The sequence below is a fragment of the Microtus pennsylvanicus genome, chromosome 13, assembly GCF_037038515.1.
Source record: "Microtus pennsylvanicus isolate mMicPen1 chromosome 13, mMicPen1.hap1, whole genome shotgun sequence".
Classification (NCBI taxonomy): domain Eukaryota; kingdom Metazoa; phylum Chordata; class Mammalia; order Rodentia; family Cricetidae; genus Microtus; species Microtus pennsylvanicus.
In genome coordinates, this window is record NC_134591.1 from 11,253,582 (window position 1) to 11,280,071 (window position 26,490).

At 40.0% G+C, this 26,490-nt stretch overlaps 1 protein-coding gene across 14 annotated transcripts in view; it reads right to left on the reverse strand.

The window, feature by feature from the left end:
* LOC142833372 (transducin-like enhancer protein 1) overlaps window positions 1-26,490 on the reverse strand; it is a 91,608-nt gene that overhangs the window by 55,403 nt on the left and 9,715 nt on the right. For 11 of the 14 annotated variants that reach the window (XM_075944669.1, XM_075944660.1, XM_075944662.1 and 8 more), the window contains exon 5: window positions 564-626. The exons of the other annotated variants lie outside the window; for them this stretch is intronic. In XM_075944669.1, coding sequence (XP_075800784.1) covers window positions 564-626 — 63 coding nt within the window. The remainder of the gene's footprint in view (window positions 1-563; window positions 627-26,490) is intronic. 14 annotated transcript variants of the gene reach the window in all.

Below are 26,490 nucleotides of genomic sequence, written 5' to 3' on the forward strand. Positions count from 1 at the left end.
ATCTGATATCTCTATGGAATGCATATGACAAATGAACTGCCTACTTCCATAGAGATCCACCTAATGCAGTCAACTTTCAAGTCAACTCAAGAAAACACAAAAGGGTATCTGAATCCTATCAAGCAATTATTACTTAAACACACACACACACACACACATCCAGCAGTGCTGGGACAGATCTTAAATCCAAGCACTGGGGAGGGAGGGGCAAGCACATCTCTTGTGAATTTGATTTGAGGTCACCTTGGTCTACCTAATGAGTTCATCATAACGAGATACAGACAGTCGCATGCATGCAAACACACACACCAAAGCTTTCTTTATGCTTGATAGTCGCTGTGCAATTTTCTAATAATAATAACATTAATAATTTGAGGTTAAGATGACACCCCTCCAGTAGCCTGCCCTTAGATGCCTTAGACAGAAGGACAAAGTTGACACACTTCAAATAACAGATGTTCATCACACTTGTTCCTTGTGATAAAATTCAAGTCTTAAAACTGACTAATTTGCAAACAGAGAAGCAACATAATTGCACTTTAACAGCTGAACATTTTACTTACTTCCTGAGACAGAAATGGGATGACTTGTGCACAAATGGTATTCAATCTCTTGGCGATTTCAGTCTACAAAGACAAAGCCACATATATGTTTAGAACACCTCCCAATTAGTTCAGAAAGTGAAACCTGAGTCTTCAACCCTCACTCCAGAGGACAGAAAAGTGTTTCCTTAAGCCACAGTACCAATAATTACCTGAAGATAAACAATAGATAGCAATGCTCCCTATAGACTAGTGAACATTTTACTGGTTACTTAAAAAATAATGAAGGAGCTGGAGAGATGAGTCAGGTTAAAAGCATTGGCTGCTCTCCCAGAGGACCCAGGTCCACTCCCAACACCCACATGATGGTCCATAGCTAGTTGTAATTTCAGTTCCAAGCCCTCTTCTAGCCTCTGTGATTACTAGGCACACACATGGTGAACATACATACATTTTTGCAAAATACCACATACATAATTTTTAACAAAATAAAAAATAAGAGTATGTGACTTGAAAGAAATCTACATGGTTTAGGTTATATGGCCAATTTAATCTGGAGTTGGTAAGCGCCTAAGACTTTCTCATTGAGAGTATACTATGGGGCATATTTACAGTTACAGCTAGTTTAGTCAAAGTAGTATAAAAAAAACATGATGACAAAGCGATCTGGCTTTCAAAGATGCAAAGCACAAAAGCAGAAGAAGGGGTACCTACACCTTCTCCATTGTTTCCATTTGCTATACACTGCTGGTACAAATGCAAAGTGCTGCAGTCACGACACAAGTGTGGAGATACCTTAGAAACTGAAAATACAACTACGGCAGGATCCAGCTACGTCACTCCTGGATAAGTCCATGCACCACGTGAAATCTCACTATTCACAACTGTCAACGGCAGGATCCAGCTACGTCACTCCTGGATAAGTCCATGCACCACGTGTAATCTCACTATTCACAACTGTCCACTGCAGGATCCAGCTACGTCACTCCTGGATAAGTCCATGCACCACGTGTAATCTCACTATTCACAACTGTCAATGGCAGGATCCAGCTACGTCACTCCTGGATAAGTCCATGCACCACGTGTAATCTCACTATTCACAACTGTCCACTGCAGGATCCAGCTACGTCCCTCCTGGATAAGTCCATCTGCAGGATCCAGCTACGTCACTCCTGAATAAGTCCATGCACCACGTGTAATCTCACTATTCACAACTGTCAACTGCAGGATCCAGCTACGTCCCTCCTGGATAAATCCATGCACCACGTGAAATCTAACTATTCACAACTGTCAACTGCAGGATCCAGCTACGTCCCTCCTGGATAAGTCCATGCACCACGTGAAATCTCACTATTCACAACTGTCAGGAAATGGAGCCAGCCTAAATGTCTATCAACACATGACCAGATAAAGGAAATGTCGTTCATATACACAACAGAATTCTGTGCAAGCATAATGATAAATCACAACATCTGCAGAAAAGTGCATGTGTATGCATGTTCATGTGTGTGCCGTATGTGTCTGTATGTATGTGTTTGAGAGAGATAGAGAGGGAGGGAGAGAGGAAAGGAAGGATGAGGGATGGAGGGAGGGAAAGTACAAAGGGAATCATAATCAATAAGGAAGAGACTTTGCAGTGGGTAGAGAGGTTAACAGAATATGTGACATTAAAGCAGAACTAGGAGGTTGTTTGAAAGGGGAAAAGAGACCAGCAAGAGGGTGCAGGGCAGGGATAATACGTGAGGGCAGCCAAGGGGGATGGATCCACAAAATATGACTCATAAGCATGAAAATGTCAAACTACAGCCTACTACTTACTCTGCTAACTTAAATTCCCCACTCATAAAAGGATTTTAATAAAATCCTACATTCCTTCATGATAAAAGGTCCTAGAGAAAAAGGAAATACCTTGGACATATCTCAACATAACAAAGGCAATTTATAGCAAGCCCACAGCCAACATCACTTTAAACACAGAGAAACTCAAAGCATTCCTACTAAAATCAGGAACCAGACAAGGAAGTCAATATAGTATGCAAAGTCTTAGCTATAGCAGTAAGACAACTGGAAGAGATCAAGGGAAAGAAGTCATCCTTATTTGTAGAGAAGAGGATTTTATACATAAAAGACCCTAATGAAACCACCAGGAAATTGCTACAGCTATAAGAAGTTTCAGCAAAGTAGCGGGATAAAAAATTAACACATACATCGCAAGGCAGAGGCAGGTGGATCTCTGTGAGTTCGAGGCCAGCCTGGTCTACAAAAGCTAGTTCCAGGACAGGAACCAAAAAGCTATGGAGAAACCCTGTCTCGAAAAATAAAAAAAAAAATTCAAAAAAAATAACACATACAAACAAGTAACCTTCTTATATACAAATGACAAACATTTTAATAAAAAGTCAAAGAAACAGCACTTTTCACAGTAGTCTCAAAAGAGATCTTGCAATACCTCTAACCAAGTAAGTGAAAGATTTGTATAACAAAAACTTTTAAAAACTGAAGAAAGAAATTGAAGTAGACACTTAAGGAGCAGTAGGATTAACATTGCTTTTCTATAGCTTCAATGCAATCCTCATCAAAATTCTTCACAGAAAGTAAAAACTAATCTTAAACTTCATATGGTAATTCACAAACATAGAAAACTAAGATAGCTAAAAGAATGAATAGAATGCTGAGTAACAAAACTGCTGGAGGTATCATTATCCAAGATTTAAATTATACTATAGAAAAATAACAATAGTAAGGGAAAGTGATACACTGATCAGTGGAATAGAACTAAAGATCTGGACATAACTCCAAAGAAATAAAAAATACATCCTGGAAGTAACAAGAGTTAACAAATGGTTCTGATGAAATTGGATAACTGTATATGGAAGAATGAAAACAGCCAATACCCTTTAAGATACCGGCCCACTTTGGGCATGGTCTCATGTACTATAAGTGAGAAGAAAAAGCCTGCATGGCCTTTTGGCTGCTGGATTCAGTTCCTGTTCCCAGCACAGGCAGAATACTGAAGATGACTACGCTTTCTATGAGTTTATCCCCCAGGTAAATAAACCTTTGTTATACTCCATTCGGGGCTACTGTGGAACTCTTTTGTATATGGCCAGAGTCTACACCATTGCCAGGTCCTGCCCAGACCCGTCCGCGGCTTTCTCCCCTGCCCTTCACGCACCTGTCTGGCATGCAGCTACGCACTGTATTGCTGGCCTGACTCAAGACAACTTGGCAATTTCCCACCTTCCGTGCCCCTGCGTGGTTTGGTCCCGCCTACTAAGCTGCTGACTTACTGCTGCCCTTGGCAATTTGCTGAAACTCCTCCATAGCTTCTCTGGCTTCTGCCAACTTGCTCCAGTTTGCATTCACAGTTCAGATCCACGATTGCCTGGCCCAAGCTCCGGCCAGTAACCTCACAGCTTGCGACTGCCCGCAAGCTCTGGGTTCCTTGATATTCTACCCAACTCAAACCTTCTCCATATATGGATGTGCTGATCTTAAATAATTAACTAAATTTGTTAGTAATTAAGTCTCAGGTAGTTCAGGCACTGATCTAGGACATGCCTTACTACCGCAACTGTGACACCTCCTGGCCAATCAAGGCTATTACACCCACAACAATTTTATATATTTTCTGAAAATTATAATGGAAGTTAATTTAATTTAAAAAATAAGTCAATAAATTTTTTTTTTTTTTGGTTTTTCGAGACAGGGTTTCTCTGTGGCTTTGGAGCCTGTCCTGGAACTAGCTCTTGTATACCAGGCTGGGCTCGAACTCACAGAGATCCGCCTGCCTCTGCCTCCTGAGTGCTGGGATTAAAGGCGTGCGCCACCATCTGTAAACCAAACCTAAGATAACTGCAGACAATATCACCATCCAGGAAATTAACAAGTTTTTTGTTTCTACAATGGACAGAATTCTGCAAGAGCTGTGTGCTACCTTGTACATATATTTTTGTAATCATGGCGGCTATTTACTCTGTTCTTCATATTACATCCTTAAAGAAATGGCTTGATAACAGAGTCAAGAATGAGAAACTTTTAGGAAGGATATAATCTTTAGCTGAAAGGATTCATACTATTGAAAATGGTAACCTTAATTTGACGGGCAAAATTTAATCCATATCAATGGGTTATGAATCCTTACAAAACGGTACAGAGAGATTATCTGAAAGAATTCATATTGTTGAAGTTGACAATCAAAACCTGTTATAGGGCTGGAGAGATGGCTCAGTGGTTAAGAGCATCACCTGCTCTTCCAAAGGTCCTGAGTTCAATTCCCAGCAACCACATGGTGGCTCACAACCATCCGTAATAGGGTCTGGTGCCCTCTTCTGGCCTGCAGGCATACACACAGACAGAACACTGTATACATAATAAATAAATAAATAAAATATAAAAAAAAAAAACCTGTTATAAAGTTATGATAAGCTCACAGATAGAACATCCCTTCAGGAAGGCAATCTGCATGCCATCCAAATAATATCTAAGGATGAGAAGATATCATTAATGGAAAAAAGTTAAAACCTTGGAATCACATTTGCAAAATGGGAACCAAAAATTAATTTGATGAATTAGAAACAGTCACAGGTCAAGAGATTCAGGCTTTACAAAAGACAGTGATAAAAAGATCTGAATCAACTGAGGAACTTATCAGAATCGATAGGCAAGAAGAGGAGGTACAGGCAAAGGGATTAGCATCACCAGTACTTCTCAGAGATAACTTACTAAGAGTTTTACCTACTTATCCTGTTATTACCTCTGAAAAGCTAGCAAATATTCAATATGAAAACAGATATAAAGAATGTAAATGGAAACCTACAGGTATTAAAGATCTAAAAGAAATTAAGCAAGCAGTAGTATAGAGTTTTACCTACTTATCCTGTTATTACCTCTAAAAAGCTAGCAAATATTCAATACGAAAACGGATATAAAGAATGTAAATGGAAACCTACAGGTATTAAAGATCTAAAAGAAATTAAGCAAGCAGTAGTATCTTATGGCATGCATTCACTATTTGTTAGGGAGATGGTAAGACATGGGCTTCAAGCAATAACATGATTGGCTTCAATTAGTCTCAGCAGTGCTAGAAGATGGACCACAGTTACAGTGGAAGGGCTATTGGAGAGAGGAGACTAAAGACCTGGAACAGCAAGGTAGAGTCAAAGGATTTGAGGCTTGCCAAGATTAAATTCTTGGTGAGGGTCCTTATGCTGGTTCACAGTAAATGAAACTTTGGGTGATTGCCCAGGTAGCTGGTTGTCTATGCCATTTTTTGTACCTTTCAGAAGTTGCTTGATTGTACTTCCTGTATACTCAAGTAATATTATTTCCTTCTCAGGTCTTTGATGGGGTTGAAGACCAGAAAGTCATAGTTACTTTCCTCTCATGACTTAACCACACCATGTTTAATATAAGACTTAGAATCCTAGGATAATATAACAATTGAAACATTCAGTATATGTTGTTTGCTTGATGTTGTTATGCTTGTTGTAATTCTAATTTTTATGTATTTTTTTGCCTCTTCTTTTTCCTGAACAATATCTGATATTTGTTCTTACTGTATATAGCTTTGTATTAGGCTAAGAACTCTCTTATTTGGACAAAAGGAGAGATGCTGTGGAAACTCTGTCAGCCAATAGTCTTTAAGATACCAGCCCACTTTGGGTGTGGTCCCATGTACTAAAATGCAACAAAAAGCCTGTGCGGGCCTCTTGGCTGCTGGATTCAGTTCCCATTCCCAGCACACACAGAGGACTGCAAATTGCTACTCTTTTTTTGTGAGTTTATTCTCAAATAAACCTCTGTTATACTCCATTTTTGGGCTATTGTGAGACTCTTTTGTATGCCAACAAAAAACAAAACTTCCGGAGGTATCATTATCCCAAACTTAAAATTATATTGTAGAAAAATAACAACAGTAAGGAAAAGTGATATACTGATCAATGGAATACAACTAGACATAACTCCAAAGAAACCAAAAAAATACCCTGGAAGTAACAATGGTTCTAACAAACAGTTGTGATCGAACTGGATAGCTGTATATGAAAGAATGAAAACAGAACTAAGTGTATAAAACCATAAAACTCAAACTCCAAGTAAATCAAGGACCTCATAACACCTGATAGAAGAGAAGGTAGGAAACAGGCTTGAAATTATTGACACAGGAAAAGACTTTCTGAGTAAGACCCTGGAAAGTTCAGGCATTAAAGCTAACAATTGGACTTCAGGAATTTGAAGCCTTCATATAGCAAAGAATATCATCAACTAAGCAAAGAGGTAAGTAGCTTCAAGAGTAAAATACTTTATGAATTAGATATATGGCAGACGTTTCATATCTAGAATATACAAAGAACTCAAAAAACTGAATTTAAAGATAGCATAGAGAACTAAACAGAGTTCTCAAAAGATGAAGCTCAAAAGGCTGAGATAAAACATTCAACTCCCTTAGCCATCAGGGAAATGCAAATTAAAACTATTCTGAGATTTCATCATACCCCATCCCAAATGGCCAAGATTAACAAAACAAATGCAAGCAAATAGTGGTAATGATCTGTGGAAAGAGGAATACTTATTGCTGGGAGTAGACCCTATACAGTCACTATGGAGATCAGTGTGAAGTCTCCTCAGGAAGCTGAGAATAGATCTACAAAGATCCACCTATACCACTTTTAGGCATATACCCAAAGGAACTACATCTTACTCAGAGATACTTGCTTAACCATGTTCATTGCTGCTATATTCATAACAGTCAGAAACTGGAAACAGCTCTAATGCCCATCAAATGATACACAATGGAACAATGAAATGTGTAGTTAAATGGACAGAGATAGAAACCATCATCGTGTGTGTGAATGGTAGATTTTAAGCTTTAGATGTGTATTTCATTCAGAATACACGGATGTTAGCTAGAAAAGCATCAGGGAGGAACAGGAAAGAACATCTTCAAAAAAGAAATAAAGGGGAGACTAGAATAAGATTAAATGGTGAAAAAAGAGAAGACAGAGTAGAAGATGTAATACAGGGGCAATAAATAACATTAAAGACCTATTAAAAAGTCATATGGAAACCTACTACTACAGAAGCTTCCTAAATAATGGGTGAACATTACCCAACTAGACACCATAGGCTACCAAATAAAACCCCAGTACCAAGAATGAGTTATACCTTTAACATTGGCTACAGGGGTCCCCTAGATGTCCCTATTACTCACTATTGCCAAGGCTACTGGTTACCATCCGGAACCTGATGTTAATACCTTATTGCTAAAGATACAACTTATGTATGCTTTCAAAGGAAAAGTGAAACTGGTGTCCAACAAGAAGATTCACTGCTACTGACTAGCATTCACAGTGTCTGAAGATACTATACACACTACTGGAGGGAAAAAGTAATCATCAACATCAATCAGCTACAAACCCAGGAACCTACAATAGCGACCTGCCTGAAAAAGACCCACAGGTACAATAACAGCACAAATTCAAACAAGCAACTGTGCTGGATATTTTTATGTCAACGTTACACATTTTGGAAGAGGGATTCTCAACTGAGAAAATGGCCCCAGCCAGACTGGCCTGTAGAAAAGCATGTTGTATACTTTGACTGATGAGTTGGAAGGGCTCAATTCACTGTGTGCGGTGTTACTCTTAGGGGCTTTGTTCCTGGGTGCTGCAAAAACCAGGCTGAACAAGTCACAGGAAAAGCTAGAGTAAGCAGCACTTTTCTATGGCCTCTGTCTCAGCGCCTGTCTATGGATTCCCACTCAGTTTGAGTTTCTAACTTGACTTCCCTCAGCACTAGACTGTTAATTGAAATAATCCCTTTCTTCCTCAGGTTGCTTTTGGTCATGATGTTTTATCACAGCGAGAGAAACCCTAGAATAGTAACCAACCACCCTTTCATTGTATTTAAGGCCAGTTTCTTGAGATGCAACCCAAGCCTGACACTGTTAATAATGCTGTACCTCATTACTCCACTAAACGAACATAGCAATAACATGACTCCTAATGACATGCTGCTATACCTAATTAGAAAAGCATCAGAAATTTTTTCTTACCCAGTGGAGGTTGTGCATGCCTTTAATCCCAGCACTTGGGAGACAGAGACAGACGGATGTCTGTGAGTTCAAGGTCAGTATGGTCTACAAGAGCTAGTTCCAGGAGAGACTCCAAAGCTATGGAGAAACCCTGTCTAGAAAAACCAAAAGAAGCTTTTCCTTGCAGCAGATATGAATTAACGCAGGGACCCAAAACAGAAGGCTGTGCAAAAAGTGAGAGACCTTGGAGCACTCTGCACAAAATAGGATGTTTTTGTAGTAATATTTCATTTGTATTTTAATAAATAAAGTTTGCCTGAAGATCAGAGAGTAAAACAACTGCCCAGGCCAGCCTTCAAGATCAGGCAGTGGTGACACACACCTTTAATCCCTTATTTATTTATTTAATCCTCATTGGATTAAAAAACCCAATGAGGATTAAATAAATGATCAAGAAAGCACATAAATCCTGAAAGAACAAAGAAAAAGAAGAGAGAGCAAAAAAATGAGAAGAGGAAGGCAGATGAAGAATGAGGGAGAGGATAAGGTTTCATAAAGAAGCCCAACAACAACCTTTATTATTTAATCAGTGTTCCTCTGTAAATACCAGGCATGAATCTGGTATACATACATACATGTCAGCAAAACAATCAAACACATAAATTCCTAAAATAAACCTTTTGGTTGATTTTCTGTTTTGTTTTGAGTGATATGTTTGGCTGGAAATGTAGTTCAGAGTCAAGGTACTTATTTACCTGACAAGCAGAAGTACCTGAGTAGGAGTCCCAAAAGGGTAAAATGTAGAAGGTAAAATGTATCACAACTCACTCTGAACATGTAACACATGCACACAGTAGTACATGGGTAGAGAAGCATGACAGAAAGCTTAAATAACACTAAACATGTCATCCAGAAACAATAACATATGTTAGGTGTCCTTGGGCCATCAGCACTGCAAGTTCTCTCTCAATTCACCTAAAGAAGCCCAAAGTAGGGAACATGTTTTATTATTACAGTTCTCATCCCATACATCTGCTTTCTGTAATTTGTTTTCCATCAAGAAAGAACTGCCTAGTCAATGAACAGTACTGAGTATATCAGCATATTCTACTTTGTGAGCTGACATCTAAGCAATGACACCAGAAGACACTGATGTTTTACCCAATTTTCCAGAATTCCAAACTCTTTTCCAATATGCTCAATATGGATGTCTAAAGGCAATCCATGAACACACTCTGAGCTTACGGGTCAGACTGTGCATGTCTGTTCGACTGTGAACCTTGCTGCCTAGGAGAAAAGCTCTATGAATGAAAGTGCCTGCTCTCCTGCCCGTGTCAATAATGGATTTTCTGGACATCTTTGAATTCTTATCCATTAAATAGATTTTTCTTTCTGAAGTCTAACATGTTTCCATGGATATGAATTGATCTATTATTTTTCTCCTTTTTCCTTTTTCCATTGATGTTTATACCCTGTCTGTGTAGATATTCATATAAAATAAATATAAATACTATCCTTCATTGGTTTACCTGATGTGGTTTATGTTGCTGGGATAAACACCATGACCAAAAGCAACTTGGAGAAAAAAAAGTTTATTTCTACACCACTCAGGGAAGTCAGGACAGGCACTCAATGAACCTCCAGGCAAGTAAGTATTATAGCAGAGATCATGAAGAAAAACTGCTTACTACTTTGTCCCCTATGGTGTGTTCAGCCTGATTTTTATACAATGTATAACCCAAGGGTAGAAGCCTCCACAGTGAGCTGGGCACTCCCACATCAATCACTAATAAAGCCTTGCTTGCCTACAGACCAATCTGATGGAGGCATTTTCTCAACAGAGACTCCCTCTTCCCCGATTAACTCTACTACGCATCAAGTTGATTAAAAAAAAAAAAACACCTAGCTTGCCACATATCTCCCAGCTATGCCTAATATGGATTTTTCTGCTGCTTTAATCTCCATCATCTTGTCTTAGTCTCAGTTGATCTAACCTGATATTACTTTTACATTAATCTTTTGCCTGTTTGCTTCTTGGTCACTTTAGCTATGAAAAGTTATACTTTTAAGTTCAGTCTGTTCAAAATGGGTCCTTTTCTATTTTGTGAGACAAGGCTTCACTATATAACCCAGATTGGCCTTGAGCTCAGTACTACTAGGTTTTAGCCTTCTATGTTATGGATTTATAGTCTGGTGCCATCACACATAGGTCTTAATGGTCTTTGGACCATCTTCAAGTTTACCTTGATGTCACTTTATATAATAACACATACTACTACTATTAAGGGTGAGGATTTTGGTTTTTGTAAACCAGAGTTAATTTCAACTAGTTAAATTAGTATAAGGAGAATAGCTGTGGCAACAGAGAAACAAACTACAAATAGTTTGTATAATCTCAGTTTGTTCTTTCTTTAACCTTAAAGCCAGAACAGCAGATTAAATCTCACCGGCTGGACCATGTACTGAAGACTGTAAGCCATCAGAAGGCATGCCATATGCTTTGCGAATTCTAAATAGATGCTGGAGAAAGGATGGACACAGAGCAGGAAGAGGAACTTACCTCAGCGGTTCCCTCCCATTGCCAGGTCTCTAAACAGACCTTAAACCATCTGACCAGAAAACCAGGAGGAATCAATCCAAGTCTTTGGAGCTGCGTAACTCTGTCTACCTGTAGGGTAACTATAAGAGCACCTTCCTTCTGGAAGTGAAGATACCACCTGCACCTAACCGTGCTTTGTGAGCTCTATCAGCAGCCTCTCAACTGTCCACATTCACGTTTTCCTTCCCTTCAAAATGTAGATGGCAGCATGTGGCTTGGGGCACATAAACAAACAAACAAATGAAGAATGAATAAATAAGTGGGCGAATGAATGAGTGAAAAATGGTGATAATGATTCCTGGTACTGTCTACTGTCTAGCTATCAAGGGGACTCTGATAAAATTCTTAATTTAGTATGAATTAATAATCAGCAATGTTTTACATCCATGCTAGGTCTCAATGCTGGCAAGCAGGTTTTATCAGGCCCTACCTCAGTTAGTATTAAGAGTTTCACAATCTAGGGGCTGAAGAAATTGTTTGGTGGTTAAGTATCATTTGGTGCTCTTGCAGATAATCTACGTTTGGACCCTAGAACGCACATGGTGGCTCATAACCTGTAACTCTCTTTCCAGGAGATTCAATACTTTCTTACGATCTTCTGACATCAGGCATGTGTCATGAAACTCTCATCAAATAAAAATAAATATTCAAAAAAATGTAAACCCTTTGATACCACCTTCCACCTCTCCTGAAAATTATACAATCCAATAAAACACATGTGACAATTGTATTTTCCACCGACAAAGGACTTTCCCTCAAAGCTGAAAATATATTTGGTACTGCTAGGTCACAGTTGACACTTTTAAAGCAGCCAACAATAAATCAGCATCTAGAGGCCATTGCCAACTCAACAAGCAGCTCTCCACACAGAATTGTGTTGTATTAGTATGTGTGTTATATGAACATAAGAGGTGAGGGCATCTATGTCCAATCTTAGAGACTAGTGGAGAGTGTGGGTGTGATTATCCTTGATGTTCCTCATCTGAAGCAAGCTTCATTAGCTAGGCAGGCAGCCAGGACTGCACCCAGCAACCATCCTGTATGTGATCTCACATGTGCATAAGAGACTGCATGAGTGCTGCGATCAAACTCTGTTCTTTGTGACTATTGTTGCAAGTACTCTTAGCCACTGAGTCACTGCTCCAGCTGTGACTACGCAGAAATGCCAAGCCAGGTTCTCAGAATAAGTCTTACTTTCTGGACTAACTGTACCCACCAAGGTAGGAGGAAGCAGTGGTATAATTTACCTATCTAGCACAAACTTTTATGCTCCTGATATATATTTGATCCCATATATATTGATTTATCCTCATGAAAGGTACCATAACTCAACAATTTAGATTCACACCTCACGTGTCCAAGTTAAGATTCAGCTGCCAGATCATAGTTGTGCTATCTGAGTAACAGGGATCTGACTACTCAATCTCAGAATTCCATTGAAGTCAAGTGAACTAATGTATAGGCTACAGGTATTCTACTCCATAGTGCTACACAAACCTATGAGGGCTTTCAATTCCTCAAGGCTTCCCTCAGGTCCACTCAGAAGGTGCTTTGCTCATAATACAGTAAGCATACTCTTCTCTGTGTTCTTCAAGATCCTCACACTCACTGTTATTTGATAAACAAAACTTAGATACTAAAAAGTCTCTGTTATAACTTTCCTAGCCATCCAACAAATCATGTCAGTATTACATGGATGGAGACAGGAAAACAGGACTTCACTAACCATTCTGACAGGCCTTCTCCCTCCATGACCCTACTCAAACTGATTATCAGTTCACACTCATTACACCATCAAAGTCAAACTTGACTGAAGTACAAACTTGATTGTCCCTATACCTCTAAACTCAATGGCTAAGATATACCAGATAAATCATCACAACAAAGCAGATAGTAACATCCTGTTTACAAAAAAGAGACCGTGAACAGGGTAACAGGCACAGATGTTAGCTGAGTGTGGTACCAGATGCCTCTAATCCCAGTACTTGGGAATGCTAGCTTCAAACTCAGAGAAATCCGACTGACTCTGCCTCCCAATGCATGAACAATTAAGTACACAGGAACTTAGAACTTAGATGAAAAGCAAAACACGCTTTCGGAATACACAAAGCCCTGGGTCTGATCCCTAAGACCACCCACACAACAACAATGCAGAAGTGTATGCATCATTCAAGGAGCTAAAACCATGAGATACCCCAAAGCCCAGCAATGGAAAAAACTGGAATGTTTTGTGTGGCTTTTAAACTGGTGTGTCCCTGGGGGAGCTACACGGGACAATTACAGGATTCTGATTCCTAAAAGCTCAGCAAACTCCTCACACCTTGTCCAATTACAAGGACTAAAGAGTCCACTCCCCGGGGCTCATACACTTCCCCACTACACCCAAAGTTAATGCATAATGAGTGCTGTTTGAAGCTCAAGGCAGGGTAAGGAGGTGAGAGAATAATTGCCCATAGGTTTCTAGGCAGTCCTGTGGCACTCTGCCCAAAGTCAGTTTAGGGAAGTGAAACTCCATAAGGATTAAATTACAAAGTGAAGGATTCTAAAAAGTAGTGCTTACACTAAAGGCTGCCAAAGTGATTTTTTCTCTCCCCCCTCCATCAATCTTGAGGTTTAGAGAAAAATCAGTAAATGAAGTGTTGGTAAGTTCTTCATAAGGTGAGATCACTTGGATCTTGTTATTATCACTTAACACTATATATAACATACATATACAATGTAACATATACACATACACACATGGACTAAGGATAGCAAATTGTTTGTCTAGAATGTACAAAGCACTGAATGTAAGCTGTAGTACCCCATAAAACTGGGTGTTATGGCACATGACTATAAATCTCAACACTTGGGAGAGGAGGCAGGAGGATGAGTTCAAAGTCATTATAATTACAGAGTGAAGCCAAGTTGAACCTGGGCTACATTAGCCTCTGTTTGAAAAAATAAACTTTTAATTACAATCTAATTTGAGTATTCAGGAAAGGTGGACTAAATACATGTCACTGAGGACAGCTAGAAAACACAGTAGTTATTTTTGGTTTTGTTTTTAGCAGCACTGGGAAGTGACACTAGGGCCTCTTGAATGGCAGACAAAAGCTCTAACACTGAGCTGTGCACCTGGTTCCCAATACAGTTGATCTTGGCAATAAGACAGTGTTTCAAAACCAGAAAATTATCTAAATCCTGAAATAAAGCTCCCCAGAACTAAAAATTAATAACAAATAAATAGTTCAAATTGAAAAGCATTCCATATGTGAAAAAAAAAATTCACTGCATACCTTGTTTTAAAAGCAAAGGGGGGGGGGAAGGAGATAGAGATTCAATAGTAGTTTAACACATTACAACTTTCCACAGTTGTTGAGAAACCTAACATTTGCCTCCTGATAAATCAGCTGTGTAATACTTAAGGAATGGTCAGATACATGCCAACCCACAGGCATGGCAAGTAACCATTAAAATCACACTGATGATGGTTCTAAAATAGCCAATACAAGTCACCAGATGAAATGAGAGGGAAGAGAAACCTTGTGGCAGTGTGGAGGCGTGTGCATGTCCTTTATCAAAGGCCACTTTTATAGCCAGGTGCTATAAATTGATACCCAAAACAAAAAGAGATTATGCTGCATGATAAGAAGTATGTGACTTGATTCCCTCAACATCGGAGTCTTTTGGAACACTGTTCTTAATTTATTGTTTCAATCTATTATTTATTATTTAAGGAAGGTGAATGCTGTCAGCTTCACAACCCAGACAGTGGCTACTTTGGTAATCCTTGGTATCATTTGTACACCTGTCTCTCTGTCCATCTTCAAATCCCATATATAGACATCAATATTTAAAGGAAACGATTTACTAACACAGTAAAGGAAGATTACAAGTCCCACATCCAAAACTGATAAACTCAAGTTTTATTCACAAAGCAATGCAATTGGACAGTGTGATGGTTTGAAAGAAAATGGACTCCCAAAGGAGTGGCACTACTAGGTGTGGCCTTGTTGGAGAAAGTACATCACTAAAGAGGCAGGCTTTGAGGTCTCATATATGCTCAAGCCACACCCAGTGTCTCAGTTCACTTTCCTGTTACCTTTGTATCAAGATGTAAGGACCCTCAGCTCCAGCACCATGTCTGCCAGCATGCTGTCTTGCTTCCCACCATGGCAATAATGGACTGACCCATCTGAACTGTAAGCAAGCCACAATTAAATACTTTCCTTTGTAAGAATTGTCGTGGTCATGGTGTCTCTTCACTTCAATCCAAATATGCCTTGCTACCCCTCAGCTAATAATGGCATCACAACCTGACCTGTAAAAGCAAAATTACTGTACTCTCGCTGCTATGGCAGAAAGGCTCTGCATGCCAGAACAGGCATGTTAGAAGCAACTCCAACTATGAACTACAAGCTGAAACCAATCAAGCTATAGCCAGTATCTTTACCACAAAGAATATTATATCAGTCACTCTTACCCACCTGTGGAGCACAAACCATAAAAACATTTCTAGTTCCTGGACGTTAACTCTGACATACCTAAAGTTAGTTCAGGCTACATGTATACAAACTTTCCCCAACAATGCTATCTATGTACATAGCACTGCAAATCACATCCAGTGTGCCCATCCCCTATGCAAGAGAAACCTTTAGGACATCTGCCATTCTGTGGCTTCACATTATAATCCCTGGTTGGTATTAACAAAATGCTTATGAAAAGGTAAGGTTACCCCAAATCCTAATAAACTATAGATAGACTTAATACACCTATTAAGACTTCTGCTTAAAATAAATTTAATGTCAATAAAATCACCAATGACATGTTAGAAAAAAAAACGAAAAAAACCTAAATTGAAAGGATATGGGATTGACTTTATTGTCTTGCTTCCAGAGATGGAATCCAGGGCCTGGTACATGTTAGACACATGCTACACCTCTAGACAACAGCCCTGGCCTGTGGGTTATCTTCAAAGTGAGGTGATCAGTGATTGCTGTGCAGCAATGGTCTTTTATCCTGTCACTTGTATTATTTTTTAATAAAACACTGATTGGCCAGTAGCCAGGCAGGAAGTAGAGGCAGAGCAACGAGAATTCTGGGAAAAAGGAAGTTTCAGTCTGCAGTTGTGATCCAGCCACAGAGGAAACAAGATGTGACTGCCTCACCGAAAAAGGTACCAAGCCTCGTGGCCAACACAGACAAGAACTATGGGCTAATATAAGTTATAAGAATTAGTTAATAAGAAGAGCCTGAGATATTGGGCCAATCAGTTTATAATTGATGTAGACCTCTGTGTGATTCTTTGGGACTGAATGACTGCAGGACCAGGTAGGAGAGAAACCTCAGTCAACAAGTGATGTCTGGTCTCCAGAGCATTTCCCTTAGCTCCAGAGCTTCTGCCAGAGATCTGGGACTGGAAACATGCAATTCTTTCTCATGGTTTACAGGTATTACTGCAGTTGTGGCAACTCGGGGTCACTTTGGGATCTAGCACACTCTACTAGCACATGTTGGCACAGCATCTTGTGCTTAACTTCAGCCTGGCCCTGTGGCATCTCTCTCAATTTCAAACTAAATCCTCTTGGAATGAACTCAAAGGTTAAAATAACCAGCCTAAGGTCAGAACAATCTGATGGCACATCTAGGATTCTCTCCAAAGCCTTTCTACGACAAAACAAATCCAACTGAAAAAACACAAGCCCAGGGCCCAGGATCACATTTTTCTCTTGTATAAAATCTCATGTACTATCCAGATTACCCTGTCCCGTGGCAAGGCAAATGTACTCCTTAAAAATTGTAACGAATATAAGACAAAGAGAACCAAATGAAAGAAAGCCTTTGGTGGGTCAGCTGTGCAGAATTTATCACAAGGACTGTAGATAATAACTTTTATGTTCCCCCTCCTGGCACCTGGTAGCCTCTACACTTGCTAAACCTGAGCCTTCCTCTTCCTTTCGATGCTCATCTTTATATTCAGCCTTTCTGAAAACAAGGAGAAGTTATGAGAAAAGAAAAAAAAGATAGAAAAAAGTGCAAAGGCTGCCTGGGTGGAGATAGCAACACTAATTGCTCCCATTCTCTGGCTCTGGAGGCAGAATGCAGAAACTCTGCCATCTCTTCTCTTCAGCAGCTCTCAGCAGACCAGCTCAAGTGCCCTTAATTGTTTATGTTCTTAATGCAGAGCCTCTTGAATGCATTCATTTTTAATAGCAGGCTTGAGTGTAGGGCTCATCAAAGAATGACAAAGCAACTCTATTCACTGGGTCTCCTTCCTGCAATGATGGTCTTTTGATTTATTTGCAAATGACAAGCTTGTCAGGCCCCACTTGAGGGCTGCCCTAATTTTTCCCCCAAAGAATTCAGTTGCATTTTTAAGATGAGGTCTGAGTTTGTAATGTATTTGTGTCAGTTGCCCCCCACCTTCAGTTCCTTTTAATTAATGATTTAAATGTTTTGACCCAACTGTTGCCAAGCAGAACATTTGGGCTTTAATTTGTCACTTTGGTAAAGCTGCATCTTTGACAAAAGCATCACAGCTGTTTAGGCTTGTAACTGGCTCATTTCTATTATTCAGAAACCCTTGTTACGGAGTTCACAAAGGGCCTGTTCACAGGAAATCATATTGACTTGTTACAGGACGGACAAACAAGACAGCTTTTGGTGCCCTTAAAGCAAAATACCTTCTGTGCCTCCACAGGCTTCCAAGACAAATTCTACTGCTCTGGGTTGGACAGAGCCAATCTCTCCATAGCTACTCCAAACTAGGCACACCTCCAACTCTTCTCACAGATCTTGCTCACTTGGCAGTACATGAAAAATCAGGTACTTCATAAAACAGCGAGATCAGTAAGAGAAAAAGCCAATGATATCATCATCATCCCCAGAAGATTAGAACTGCAAGTGCTAAACCGAAACAGGACCTGTGTGAGACCACCGAGGTCAGATACAAAGAGTCAAACTCTGAATGGAAAGCACAAGTAACTGTTTCAAAAGGCGGGGGACACAGCAATGATATAAACATCATTCCCTTTACTTCAGCTATTACTGAGGCACCTGTCACTTATTTCTGGTTGATACTGCCCTCCAGTCACCTGTGACCCACTATCTTGTACTGTCCATTGTGATATAACAAAGTTCTTTGCTCCTGAGGTTTACATCTTTGCAATAATGGAAGAAGCAATTTCGCATGTGTGTTTCCTTAACATATTGAAATCTTTGGCCAAAGTGGATGGTGGGTGAAACTGTGGGTTTCCTAACTTCATCAACACACTATATACAACTAAATTACCTGCACACACATGGTAGCAGTTGCTGTTCTTCCCAGGAGACATCTCAGGGAAAGCTGCTACTCTAACTACTACACAAGACCCAGATCAAGGATAGCCATGGTCTAGCAAAGTGGATGTGCGGGTGTCATGTATCTGTGTTACTTAATTTTAGCTGAAAAGATCCAGCCCCTGAGCTGCCTAACCATTTCCCCCAGGTTGAGCTATCAGTCAGGAATAGTACCACAGGAAGGAAAGCAATGATCCTGTTTTCCCAAGTGGGCATGCTTAATTCTCTCTATCATTTTTGTTGTTGGCTTTTTTGTTTGTTTGTTTTTGTTTTGTTTTTCTCTGTGTAGTCCTAGCTGTTCTGAAGTTTACTGTTGACCAGGCTGGCCTTGATCTTGGATCCCCTGCTTCTGCCTCACAAATGCTAGGAATAAAGGCGCGTACAACCACCACCTGGCTTAACTCTTTTCAATAAACATCAGGAACCGGAAAGCTCCAGAGTATCCAGAAGAGGGAACTGTGGGGAGGGAGCAGAGGAACTACCACAGGGTCTACGGACTAGTCCCAGTCATACTTAGTCAGTACAACAGCAGTGGAATGTACTACAAGTTGGAGACCAATATGAACAGATAACAAAGTAAATTCTCAAATCAATTTAGAACAAATCTACAAGGCATAACACCCAGAGAAGCTTCACTATGTAGAAGACGGTTTGTAGAACTACTTGGAGTATACAGAACTACTGGATAATGATGCAGCTTTGCTTGAGGCAGGCAATCAGGAATTATACTTTAACTACAAATTAAATTTATGTTTTATGGGGACGGGGAGAAAACATTGAAATATAGCCTACAGAGAAATCCAATCCAAATGAAAGCATCAGTCCTCTAAGATAACAACAGCCTACCTGCTTTCTGAACAGAGGAAACAAGATTCCTGGATATACAAATTAACCAAAATATGCATAAGAACAAGTGTGATAAAGAAAATCGACAGTTTCCAAATGCACAGTCATGTCCATTTGTAATTATGATATGTGGTTTTATGATTAGCGTCCTGAGGTTCAGAGAAGTACAATGTGAATGAAAACGCAACCCAGGACGACAGAAATGAGAGCCATTTACGTCAGGAATAGAACCAAGTAACAAGTTACTTTAAAAGCTGACAAATCAATGCATGTGGGTGTTTTTAGAAAACATCCCACATATTCCCCCACTAACTGTGTGGGTTCCAGGACGTGCCAGCTCTCGTTTCCCAGAGCATCAGAAACCAAATTTAACCCACATATTCTGTTACACTGGTCTGCACTTGTGTGGTTCCCACAGGGCTAGGCTGACTCAATAATGTTGCATTCATTCTGCAGAACAGAAGAGACTTCCTGCCATTTGGACAGTGAAACACAGTAATCCACCAGGGAATAAAGGTCAATATTGCACTTTTGGTCATTACTGAATCATTTGAGATGATCTGTGGTTAGGACGGGAAGAAAATCGAAGGCTGTGAGATTGCAGCAAATGGCTCGCCCTCAGACCAGTTTTCATCTCCATCTACCTAACAGACAGTTGGGTAAAAGGCCCTCCCGCTGAGCTTCTGGGCACTGGGCAGCTTTCAAATCCAAGGCACAAAACAGGAATCAGTTAAACAATGTAGCAGTAAGGGGAATAACCTCTAAATCTTAGACCAGAGCTCACTCAGGTGTTAGGTCATCACCTGAAATTTGGAACAGGTTTCCAGTCTTCAAGTCACACCACAAAGTAGAAAATTAAGTGAATACAAAGAAGTACCTTCAGCGCAGAAGTATATGTCAAAACTCTCCTCAGTTGTGCATGCAGACATATGCATGCCCACACCCCCACCCCCACTGACAGGCTGCCACAGGATTTCTACTGCATCTTCAAACACACAGTTGCAGAGCTGCTCGGAAAACTCATGTGGCTGCTAAATCAATCTTTTCTTTAAATGTTCAATTAAAGCCGCTTCATCTTTAAGGCATTTAAATCCTTAAATACAAAACATCATAGGAACCGAGGGCCAATTACCATTTAAGCCACAGAATAAATGTACATGCCCCTTGATTTTTATATCAATATTCTCCTTCACTGGTTTAGCAGGGATGCTTCTTAAAGATAATGTACTATATATATAAAGTTTAGGCCTCCACAGTATATCAATGTCAAACAACATCGTGTCAAGCTAAGATTCAATTCAGGTAAGTGCTACTGCCAAATTTTCTTGTTCCCAGACGGGCTTTAAGATTATTTTATTGCTTAAAATTTAATTTGTTCCAACTCATGTCTCCATGACAACGTTGGCTAACCCTGCAAATCATTTGAGTAATTGGATATCTTATCTTTCTATTGCTCTCAAATCGAATGATTCTGCTAGAATTGTAACAGCCAATCAAATTTACAGTCCTCCTGAGTAATAGACTTGGAAAAGGAGCCACATTCATCTCCCCTGTACAGCCATATTAGCCAGTATGGAACAAACAGCAGAACCTGGCCTTCCAACTGTACTCCAGATTATAAACAGTGTCAATACTAATATTCTCACCATGCAAAGGCTATTTAAAAAGCTCTTCCCTATCCTTGCTTTAATCTGAGAAACAACTGACACTTGCTCCATACATGTGTCAGTTGTTTCTCAGATTAAAGCAAGGATAGGGAAGAGCTTTTTAAATAGCCTTTGCATAGTGAGAATACTCAAGAACAATCGCAGAGGGTTTTTGATCCTACTGCACGTACTGGCTTTGGGGGAGCCTAGGCAGTTTGGATGCTCACCTTAGGAGACCTGGATAGAGGTGGGCGGTCCTTGGGCTTCCCACAGGTCAGGGAACCCTGATTGCTCTTCGAGCAGATTAGGGAGGGTGACTTGATCGGGGGAGGGGGAGGGAAATGGGAGGCGGTTGCGGGGAGGAGGCAGAAATCCTAAATAAATAAATAAATAAATAAAATAAAAAATAAAATACTCTGCCAGTGAATTCAAGTTCTTTGAAGGGAACTGAGTCAAGTTCCCTGTAAATCAGCCAAGAAATAGAAATGAATACAGATATATAAATGAACAACCAGCTGGAAAACTCTAGGGGCCATCTCAGAAATCATCAGTCAAAATATCCTTCATTTACTTCAACAGTACCCCTACACCCAAGGAAATCAGTAAGAAACAGATTCAAAAGTTGGCAGTTCCCATCTTGAATTTGGCAGTACGAGTTTGGCCTTTGGTCAGCTAAAAAGTATGGGTATTGGATGCACTTCAGTGGGCCAATTCCAGTCTTCTCTATTGCTATGCAGACACTGGCTCCAAGGGAGCTCATGGCCCAGGAGCATAAGAGAGAGTCAGCATGCTTACAAATGGAAAGGCTCTGGAACCCCAGCCAACTGGCAGGTCAAAGCAGCTGTCAACAACCAGTTTTTCTATATCGACAGACAGGACAACTGGACTACTTCACAGCTCCTTAGAACAGGCTTAACTGAACTATGCCTTTCTCCATCCTAAGTACTTACCACAGGTATAAAAAAAATGTCTCCTGAGTCCTAAAGCCTCAACTGCTAGCACGTCAGCCAGAAGCAGAGGCCCATGTCTGTACTTCCAGCTGCTTGGTAAACTGAGTCAGAAGGCTCATGGACCTTAGGAGTTCACGATAGTTCTGGGCAACAGCATAGCAAGACCAATCTCAAAATAAAGATAATAAATATCTACAACCACTCTCAAAGGTCATTCTTTATTCTGGCCTGAGGTTTTGCTGTTTTGTTTTTACTTCTCCAAATATTAGTATTTAGGCAAGAGCTGTAAATGTGACAAGTCAACAAACATCTCAAGACCAAATAGATACAGAAATATACAAGTCCTCTACACAGCATTTTGAAGATTATACCGCAAAAACATACCACACGCAGACAACGCCCCCCACACATACATGCAGTGTGTGCACACAGGCTTGAAACTTTCTCTAACCACACAACTTGATCTAGCTATCCTGCAAACAAATCCCTTTATCTTCAGGAAGCCAATTTCTTCAACTTCACTTAGTTTGTTACATCAAAAAAGAAAAAAATCTAAACCACACCTACAAATCTCTTCCATTTATACAGCTGAACTCACTTCTGTAAAAATGAACCAAGTCTTATTTAGTGTTTGTCCATCCTAATAAATGAAAAACACAAAACAAAACCCTCAGCCCACTATATTTTCCTTTTTAGTTATATTAATTACTTGAGCCACATTGCTGGTAGGCATGTGTTTATTATTTTAATTATTTTATATTTGTTAAACAGTGGCGATTATCAAAAGGGCTGTATTTTTGTTTTCTTTTTTCCCCTTTTGAATTTAAAGACGAATGCTTATGATCTAGAGAGGATATCAATAAGGAACATTTTAAAATTACAAAGAGAAAAATAAAAAGTGACTGAAGAGAGGGAAAAAAAATAAATATTGGGAATGAAAAGCAAAAAACAAGACGTAAGTACAAGAGGAGCAAGACTTGCAAGGCCAAGAGCATGAATGGAGTTTAAAGGGGCTAACAGATTTGATAATGGCTTTCAACCTCCCCTCAGAAATAAGAACAACCCTGATTTTACTTGTCTGTATTCTCACTTACTGAATGCATCACTGAAGGTGACGCAGCTCATATCCACACACAGAGAAGAGGAAACCGAGGGAGCTGACAGGAAGCTTTTGCAGAGCAATTCCCAAGAAGCTCCATGGCGAGAGGACTCTATAGTCACTGAAACGCCAATAAAGCCCACTCCACAATCAAACAAAAGAACCTTAGCAAACCAAAATACTAAGGACGACGACTATTTCAGCTGGGCTTGGTGGTTTATGCTGGCAAGCTCTGTCTGGGGAGACAAGGCAATCTCAAATTCAAGGCAAGCCCAGCTACAAAGGCAAAATTCATCCCAAAAAGTGATTAAAAAAAAAACAGATTTAAGTCTCCAGGTGGTGGCGCACATCTTTAATCCCAGCACTCGGGAGGCAGAGGCAGGTGGTTCTCTGTGAGTTCGAGGCCAGCCTGGTCTATAGGAGTTAGTTCCAAGACAGACTCCAAAGCTACAGAGAAACCTGTCTCGAAAAACCAAAAAAACAGAGGGGTAAAAAAAAACAGATTTAAAAGGGGGGAGGGAGAATAGTTGTGAATACCACATGCCTATAATCTCAATCCCTATAAATTGGAAATAGGGTGATCAGGAGTCCAACTCCAGCCTTCACAGTGAATTGGAGGCTAACATGGCTCCATGAGACCCTGTGCTAAACAAACAACAACAAAAAACTGAGTGGAGGAAGCACCTTAACTGCAAGCTACATGTGCACAGGATGCCTTTCCTCCATCCCTATGGTCCATCCTTTTCCATTTTGAACTAAGAAGATTAACATACCGTTCCTTAAACCCAAAACAACCTTTTTATTTTCATTCATGAATCCATAGAAGTCTATGAAATGGCATAAATAAAGGCAGCTATATTTTGTTTCCCAAATCAATTTCCTCCCCAGACATCAAGTAGATGTTCCTGCACAGAGAAAGAACAGCCCTTCCCTTCTAATTCAAAAATCTATACTGCCATTGCCCTTGCAAACTGCTAAACAAGCAGTATTGGCAAGTCACTTGTGTGCTGTAATATATTTACTGCAAATCCCAGTGGTTTACCTCCCTGATGCAGTTTCTTCAGTGTCTGAGCATGTCAATACACCACTGGTCACCACATTTCTAAGTGGCTCTGACTCATTATTTGCTCAAAGCATCAAAAGGGTGATGGCAAGGAACAAAAACTTGGCTCTTAAGCAAACCTGGGGCCTGGCTACCTAAGCCTTGGGAAGACCACTGTGTTTCTCATACAGGGAGCCTCAGAGTTTGCTCCCTGGCACCTCACATTCTTTTACCACCTACAAATAAAATACCCAACTAGGGCACTTTCTATATACACTCAAATTTCAAAATTAGCCTCCTTTTGCAAAAGCATTTCCTGTCCCTGCTTATTAATAATAAAAAAATTTCTCCCTAGCAAAAACAGTGGGCAGATTTCCAAGGTCCCTTAAAGTTAAAGAGCCTAAAACAAGGTAGTATGTATATATCGGGGCTGCCGGGTGGGTTGAAGAAAAGCACCTTAACACTATGTAAGTCAGCAATCTAAACATGCAAAAGCACAAGGATAAGTTTATTTGAAAGAAGGAAGAATCCATTAAGATAGAACTCTTAAGATACATAAAGACTCCCCCCTCACATCAAATTAGACTGAAGTTTGGTTGAAAAAGAAAAGTCCCTGTCCTCTACCAAGCCCACCCCCACTCTCCAGATCCTTCTTTCTTTAAAGAGGTAATCCAAGCTCCAAGGAGATGAAGCAAGTGGGTCACAGTTCAAAGACATCCTTGGCAAAATAGTAAAAGCCAGCCTTGGTTAGGTCAGCCATGCCTTCCCACCTGAACACACACCAAGACCAACAACCAACATGCAAGCAGTATAAAATGTTTTAATTTACAGACTTCAGACACCACATAGGTGAGTGAGTGTTAATGAGTTTTCACTGTGTTTTTCTTTCCTTTTTGTTCTTTTTGTGCTGTAAGCCCAGCCTTTTTTAACTGCTGAGACACCTTTCTGGTCCTCTCTCTCCTTTCCTGAATATTTAGTTTTGATATAATAAAATGTTTGAGTGGCAGACATAAAATTTGGAAGTTTAAATAAAAACTGTGTCTATAATCATTATAAATTGCAGTAATACAATTTAATCACCAATTCTATTAGCAGCTTGACTGTCCATAATTGACAAGCAATGGTTTATTCAGTTCACTTTAAAACACAGGCTTCAACAACAACATATTTTGTCCTTTTCTTTTAATCCAAATCTAAACAAATTAGTGTAATTAAACGCCTGATGAAGAAGCCTCAGTGGAAAACCAGGCATGGTAGCCTAAGTACCTATGAATAATCCAAGCACTTAAGGGAAAGGGAATTACATGGTGACTTTGCCACCAGTCTTTGATGCACAAGACCCTGTTTTAAAAGGCAAGGAGGAGAAATGGAGAGATGCTTGGCAGTTAAAAGTTCCTGCAAAGGACCGAGTTCAACCTCGTACCCACATAAGGTGGTACACAACCACTAAAAAAGCAGCAGCAGCTTCCATGAACTAGTTCAGGCAGCTGTATGCTCCTGAAGCCTGGAAGCACTGGGATATTTGAAGTATAAACTACTTGTGAGAAGAAAAAGAGCCAGGCAATAATAACATGTTTTTAATCCCAGCACTCAAGAGGCAGAGGCAGGAAGATCCGAGTTTGAAGCCAGCCTGATCTGCACGAGTTCCAGTCCAGACTGGGCTACATAATAAGACTGTCTCAAACAAGTTTAAAGAAATAAAAGTAAAAACCCAAGCAAGTTAGAAAAGATTATCAGTGCTCAACTAAACAGATTTCATTTTAAATTTCAGCATAAGGTCCATTATGAATACTCTTGACTCAGGATTTTCATCTGGATTCCATGGACTTACTGCTGAATCTCAATTTTTGCATAGGGTTACATTTTGTATCTGGACACAATGGGCACAAGTGGTTGGTTTTCTACCGCTGGTGTTGGCCAAGGATTGCTCTCAAAATTTCTGAGGATGAGGATCCAAAATGATTGCAACCATTATGGAACATGGAAGACTATCAAGTTTGTGATACACAATTCAACGCCTAAGAATGTGTGTAAACAAGCCTCCAGCGGACTGTAGATGAGCCAGAGTAATAAACAAGGCATGAGACAAGACACTGATTTGAAATAGGTGGTGTGACAGCTACTGTGGGTTTATAAACTCTCAGGAGAGCCTTGACATAAAAACACCCTGAAGGAGGCCGAGGGAGGCCGCGTAACGTTCAAAAAACGTCTAAAATTTTTAACATAAAGAGACCAATTTGTCTGGATTAAAAGAACTGCAGAATAGAAAATAAAGGCAATACAGCAAACAAAGAACATTAACAGGGAAAATACTCAGAAGTGGACATCGAAGGTGATGGATGAGTGAACAGCAGAACAAGAGAGAGAAATTAAAGAAGACCCCAACGCCCAAGCTCCTGAAGCACCCACTATGT